We start from the raw sequence: 6,907 nt of genomic DNA, 5'->3' as shown, positions 1-6,907 counted from the left end.
ATACTATTTTAAGTCACTGCCAAGATTTTTAGTATGTCAGTAACTTTTATCAGTACCTTTTGTATGTCAACGCTTCAGTAGTGAGCAAATTCACTGCTGAACTACAGTGGTTATGAAGCTTCAAGCCAAGCAAAGAATATTTTGATGCACCACCTGCCCACCTCATTGTGGAGTTTTCACTGTAGCAACACAAACTGTTAACTCTGCATTCCACCAGAATTTACAAACACTGTTTGAGTAATACCATGAATAAATATGAAGAAAAATAGCTTCTCCCACAAGAGCCTTGATGAGTTACTTTTAATTAAAATCAGTTTAATGATTGATAAGCTCTAGTATTTCCAGCAGCAAATCATAAGTGGTTGACTGTTTTCAGGTACAGTGAGAAAACTGATAACGACATAAGCTAGCATATTTAGTTAGTTTACTGGTTGTCAAACACAGGAAAGAACGGTGGTTTAACGTGTAAGTTGTCATGACCAAGAACAAAAATTAAATGAGCATTCTGTAAGAATTAGGAAGTTAAACTATACAAGTTCACTGAATCCATCACTTACTCTTAATCTCTCACAAAATTACTTTCCATATACTTGCTACATCAGAAACTGTGGAGCAAAAGTTTTCAGTATCTGATTAGTATTTGGAGCAAGAGGGATGTCTCATACATAAACTCAGTACAATTGCTACTTTGAAATGTTCTCCACTCATGCCCCCTAAGCAAATGGCAGAACACCACGTGTTTCCTAGTATCCTTCATTTGCTTTGAGCTTTCAAAAGCAGCAAAAGGCAACCCAGTGTGCCTGTGCACACATTAATGAAGAAATCTCTTCCTTATAAACAGAAGAATCTGCAGCTGATCAAGATTAGCCATACAACAAACCAAAGTTTCATTCAACACCACAGGGAAAACAGAAGTGTGGGTATATGAAAGTGTGAAATCCTAAAGCTCTAACACAATCTTCCCCAATCCTGCATGCATCTTCCTCAGTAGCTGTCAGCAAGGGTGTATCACTGTAAAACAGTGGCTGCATCCACTCACTGCTCCTCAGCTACTGCTGGTGGGAATAGACAATGCACAAGAGGGAACTTCTCCTCTTCCATACTGCTATTTTATTTTGTAGCAAGATCCATGTAGTATATAAAATATAAAAAAAAAAATCTACAAAATGAGTTCAGATGACAAGCCACTTCAGCTCTGCTTTTATGGTTTTATCATGATGTCACCAGACTCACGTACTGTTTACTTTGTACTGTTACAGTTCTATAGCATAAGAACCTACATAAAAAAAGCTGATATGTTCCAATTAAGCTATAGTTAAGTGACAAAAGTAGAGTAGGAAAAAAATGGCTTTAAGCCACAGCTGCCCCTGACACAGGTTACAATGATGTCTAACTATACTGCAATGCACATAACATCAAGAACCTTGAAAGAGCTTCTGAGAAATCAGGTTCACATTAAGCATTTTAAAGGAAGGTCATAAATACTGCACTGTACCAGCGGTACCTCCCAATGTCCTCTTTATGCCTGAGGAGCATTTGTGGGTTTTAGTAAGCTACTAAAATAGATGACACCAAACCTAGAGGTAGGTTATAGGCAAGGGTAAAATAGAGGCAAATAAAAAAAAAAAAGTCCCTTTAGAGCTAGTCATTGCACAAACTGCCCAGCAGGAGGCAAGGCAAAATGTCAACAACTTTTTCTTCCCACCTTGAACATTGCTCACATGGTGCATTTAATTTCTAGTGCCATAAGAGTGACACTGGATCATCAGCTGCTAGTAAATGCAGTCATGCCAAGAGAACAGCCTGAAGGAATTCAAGCAAAAATCTGTCACTGTGCAAAACTGGTGCACTGGACTATTACCAACTAGACCTCTAAGTTTTCTAAGTGACCTGATGGTAGAAAACCAAAGGGTTTGTTTTCATGTTGACCTAATATACCCTACATGTTCATAGGGAGAACATATTGCTAAGTCTGTGTGAAATGAGTCAAACATCAGCTTGTCTCAAACAGTAAGGAAATGAGAAAGTAAGCTGAGAAAGGAGAAAAAAAAAAAAAGATCACTTTGCTGGGACAAAGATTCCTCTTTTAGAAAGTTACTGTACCAAACAAGCTGATAAAATATCTTGTTAAAAGTAACACGTGGGCATCAAGATAAGATTAATAACAGACTGTATACATTTCAACACGGATGAGAAATCTTCAAGTACAATAGTTAACACAAACTAAACCCAAATTTTAAATGGTGTAATGCCTGCAGGTCACAAAACGTGGACAAAACTTTTAACTCTACTCTCTGTGTACTATTTGGTGATAATCAAAAGTAACAATGCTGAAGATTCATTTTATTTCTTCTTTTGAAAGAAAAGGGAAGTTGGCTAAATCAAAGTGTTCTCCAATTTGTTCTCCACTATATGTACACCCACACACACACACGCGCACATGCACACACCCCTCAAACTGCACTGACATTTTTGTTTTGACCAAAAGAGTAGATCCTGGGAGTAAGTGCAAAATGCAAAATCAACTGACAGAAAATGCTGAACAAACAGTATCATAAAAATACAAAATATTTATATTACTGAACTATTAACAGATGATGTTCTCTGTTTCTTTAAAACTTTGGAACCACATAGCTGATTTCTTAAATCTAGTCCATGCCAGCTTCCAGAACTATTAATGATTAGTTAGCTTCATTCTTTGATGCTTCATCAAAGTTTTCTACGAGATCTGAAAGAGATGAAGATATTTAATACAGCGATGCCCAGAAACAACAACTTCAGTTTAACAAAAATGCATTTATTATACGAAATGTTAGGTAGTTCTTAACTAGATAGTCATGTACATAGTTTCCGTTTATTTTTTTTTAATGGAATTCGAAATAGCTTTAAAAATAGGATTTGTTTGAATATATGCAAAGAAGCAGATATACAGGAACACTCAGAGTGGAGGATCTAACATGAAGACAGACTGATTTTTCAGAGGTGCTCTCCTAAATGCAGTTCAGTCTTGAGCCACCAGTTTAACTACTCTGGAGTGCAACAATAAGTGGCTGCTTAACTAGAAGCAGGTAACTTGGAAGAGACCTGTGTATTTTTATGCAAACTCAAACCCACTGCCAGACTGAAAATCTGTCATCTATTTGTGTATTTTTTTGGCTTAATACATTATACTGATGCATATAATGTGGTAATTTGTACAGTTAACAACTTGGAATGAAAGTTTCTCAACAAATTAAGATATTGACAAGTTTAATTCCTTCTATTGCAGAAATAAAAGTCCCACCCCAAAATGATTTAAAATGATGCTCTGAACACTATGTCAAGTACATCTTTTTACAGATATTTTCCAGCCCTAAAATCTTATTCAGATATTTTATATTCAGCCTCCCTGTATTTTAAACTAAGAAGCAAGCAACTTCAGCAAGGCAAACTATTTTCAAAAGCTAGAATCCAGAATTATCACTATTTCAATGCTGCCTAGCATATTAAGCCTCTCTTAGCAATTGAGAGGAATAATTACATCAAGAACCAGGTATTTAAATGCATGAATTAAGTATTTGTACATTAAATGGACATACAAGTGGATGTGCTTACCTGGGACATCATCATCTTCTTCATCGATATCTTCAGATTTTGGTGCTTTACTGTCCAACACTATAAAAAGAAATCTGGTGCTGAGTTCTCATCATACAAGATTATGGACAACCACACAACAAAATAAGACAATATTCTGATGAAAACAGTAGGCATTCCCCTCTATACTGCTCACTCCATTAGATACAGACATGCAAGCAATTGGGATATCAAGAGTAATCAGTATAACCAAAAGATCCATTTGTGAATATTAACACAGCCATTTTCAAATGCTTAGCCGTATTAATGCAGATCTAACAAGAGATCAAATGACAGAAGTCAGCAGTGACTGTATCTTCTAACTGAAGCCACATGTTTTAATGCAACGATCATGTTATACCCACCTGGGACCAGCATACAGAATCAGAAAATCCTTAGAGCTGAAAGAGATCTTTAAAGGTCATCTAGTCCAACTCCCCTGCGATGAACAGGGACACCATAGCTAGATCAGGTCTGATACAGCCTTGCCCTCAAAGTCTCTAGAGACAGGGCATCAACCAAATCACTGGGTAACCCGTTCCAGTGCCTCAGCATCCTCATTGCAGAAGACATTTTTATTATACCCAACCTAAATCTACCCTCTATAAGCTTGAAGCCATTTCCCCTTATTCTGTCATCACAGACCCTGCTAAATAGTCTGTCCCCTTCTTTCCTGTAGCTCCCCTATAGATACTGACAGGCCATTATCAGGTCACCCTGCAGCCTTCTCTTCTCCAAGCTGAATAGTCCCAGCTCTCTCAGCCTGCCCTCATAGGAGAGGTGCTCCATTTTGTGGATCATTTTTGTGGCCTTCTTCTGGACGTACTCTAACAGGTCTGTGTCTCTCCTGAACTGAGGACTCCACATCTGAATGGAGTAACCCAGGTAAGGCCACACCAGCACAGAGCAGAGGGGCAGGATCACCTCCCTCACCCTGCTGGCTGCATCTTTTGATGCAGCCCAGGAAGAGGTTGGCTTTCTGGGTTGCAAGGGCACACTGCTGGCTTGTATCCACCTTGCCATCCCTTAGTATTCCCAGACCTTTTTCAGCAGGGCTGCACTCAATCCTTTCATCCCCCAGCTTGTATCAGTAGCAAGAGTTGCCTCAACCCAGTTGCAAGATCCTGCTTTTAGATATGTTGAACCCCATGAAGTTCACCTGGACCCACTGCTCAAGCCTGTCTGGGTCCCTCTGGATGGCATCTCCTCCCTCTGGCATGCTGACTGCACCCCACAGCTTGGTGTCACCAGCAAGCTTGCTGAAGGTACACTAAACCCACTGATCCCATCAGTGCCGCTGATGAAGACAGAAAAAGAATCAGTTCCAGCACTAAGCCCTGCGGGACAACTCTGATCACCTATCTCCATTCAGACATGGAGCTACTGACCACCACTCTCTGGACCCAATCCTGCAGCCAGTTCTTCATCCACTGAACAGCAAACCCATCAAATCTCTCTTTCCCATTTGGAGAGAAGGATGAGTGGGCTACCATGTCAAAAGCCTTCCTGAAGTCCAGATAGGTGACATCAGTGGCTCTTTTCCCTTGTCCATTGATGCAGTGATACCATCATAAAAATCATATCACATGATTCAATTACCAAGAGGCCACAAGTGTGCAATAGGCATCTCCACATCAAGGGTCCTACATGAAACCTACTCTTCTGTAAGACACGGACATTGGACCATGATAGAAGTCATCTGAAATGCAAGAACTTGAAGTATTTCTTCTCATTGTTCCACATAATTTAAAGCTGGCTTTCTGTCATAGTGAAGAACCACTGGTACTGAGGTCATAATAAAATATGATTATGATGATCCATCTTTCTCAATTATCAAAGGCATTTTCTTTAACCTAGTAATACCACCCAATACAGTATGCAACAAAAACATTTCATAAAAGAAAACGGAATCAGTACCTTGACAAACAAAACCTGTTGAGATTTTCTAGGTAAAAACTTCTACTTTTGTTTTTCTTAACTATTCTGTCATACACAGCTGTGCACCTGGAGTTACTGCACACCTGACTTGGCAGATTTCTTTCTTAAGTTTTATTTTTAAACCAAGGTCAGCCTATGTAGAATCTCGGGGAAAAAAAATAAATAGATGTTTCCTTCCATTATATTTCCACAACAGAGGCTAATACAAGTAAACATGTTTTTAAGTGACATGTGCTATTAAATTTGGGTCAACATTTTAAGACCGCATTTTCTCTTTTGAGTATCAGTGAAAGATTCCACTAAAACCTACCTTGTCTTGGGAATTGTTCAGCTAACTTCCTGAGACTTGTTAAGCTGTCAGCACCAAGCTGGCTTAAGATGCCTGGAAGCATTTCTGTGATCGGTTTAGCCTCTGCATGACCAGTAATTGCAAAAGTGTTAGCAGAGAGGGATGCCTGAACCTTGGGGTTGTTGAAGTGAATAACTGTTCCATCATCTTTTATCATGTTCACCTGTTCAAATACATAAAGAGCAATATTTACCAAAGTGTTGTTGAAGAAAAGTGTTGAAGAAGTTATTATTTCAAAATTAGATTTAAATATTAAAACTAAAGAAACTACAAAAGCATAGGTAATAATATGACCATGAGGACAGTGCCAAGAATTAGCATCACCTGAATCAAAAGGAAAAAAAGTCAGAAGGGAGTGGGGAGGTGGCTCAGATATACAGTGTATGAAAAGGCTGAATTAACTGGTATGGCTGCCTTAGAGAAATACAGATATCTATATAGTAGAGTGATAATATACAAAGTTTGTGTTATCATACAATCTAGGTATGTTTTTGATTAAGGTAAAATAAAGAGGCTATTAGCCTTTAAGGCATGAACAAGTTAATATCAGAAATGTTTCAGAAGGAAAACCAACTCTGTGGTAACTTTACAAACTAAAACCAGTAACAACAGCCTTGACACAGCAGTTTAAGACACTGCCATTCCCAGCTATTTATGTCACCTCTCAGGAAAACATTATTGTTTCTGCAGCAGAATTGGCAGAAGCCTAAGACTCACAATTTGGCCTACTTACTGAAAATGCCCAATGCTAAGATCTTCCCCTCACTTATGTCTTACAGCACTGCAGATTTATAAATTAGCTGCACTCAAACTAGCTTCTGTGCTCTCCTAGTAATTCCATGATGACCCTTTTGAGCCTAAGCACAACATACAATGACTCTTCTCCCCTGCCTTGGCATTCTGAATCACCAGGGATTAAGTTTACAGCCAGCACAGCTGCCCACTTAGCTCCTACTATTGAAGGTCATACTGATACCTTTTAACAGGTTTTATTTTGCCTTTTTTTTT

General features: G+C 38.7%; 1 protein-coding gene across 1 annotated transcript; it reads right to left on the bottom strand.

The window, feature by feature from the left end:
* Positions 1-285: 285 nt before the first annotated feature.
* Positions 286-6,096, bottom strand: BTF3L4 (basic transcription factor 3 like 4). The gene is made up of 3 exons (XM_010716122.2): positions 5,861-6,096; positions 3,595-3,654; positions 286-2,728 (listed from the first exon to the last, which is right to left on the bottom strand). Exons 1-3 carry the CDS (start codon positions 6,054-6,056, stop codon positions 2,682-2,684), a joined length of 303 nt encoding a protein of 100 aa, XP_010714424.1. The 5' UTR covers positions 6,057-6,096; the 3' UTR covers positions 286-2,681.
* Positions 6,097-6,907: the final 811 nt, after the last annotated feature.

This window comes from Meleagris gallopavo, chromosome 10 (assembly GCF_000146605.3).
Source record: "Meleagris gallopavo isolate NT-WF06-2002-E0010 breed Aviagen turkey brand Nicholas breeding stock chromosome 10, Turkey_5.1, whole genome shotgun sequence".
NCBI classification, from domain to species: Eukaryota; Metazoa; Chordata; class Aves; order Galliformes; family Phasianidae; genus Meleagris; species Meleagris gallopavo.
Note: the sequence above shows the minus strand (reverse complement) of the source record. Positions and strands in the feature narration are given on the sequence as shown.

Excerpts from the sequence above, each read along its gene's own strand:
- BTF3L4 (XM_010716122.2), bottom strand. The coding sequence starts at position 6,056 with ATGATAAAAGATGATGGAACAGTTATTCACTTCAACAACCCCAAGGTT. Across the intron at positions 3,655-5,860 it reads TGAACAATTCCCAAGACAAG|TGTTGGACAGTAAAGCACCA; the intron begins GTAGGTTTTAGT and ends TTCTTTTTATAG. Across the intron at positions 2,729-3,594 it reads AGAAGATGATGATGTCCCAG|ATCTCGTAGAAAACTTTGAT; the intron begins GTAAGCACATCC and ends CATCTCTTTCAG.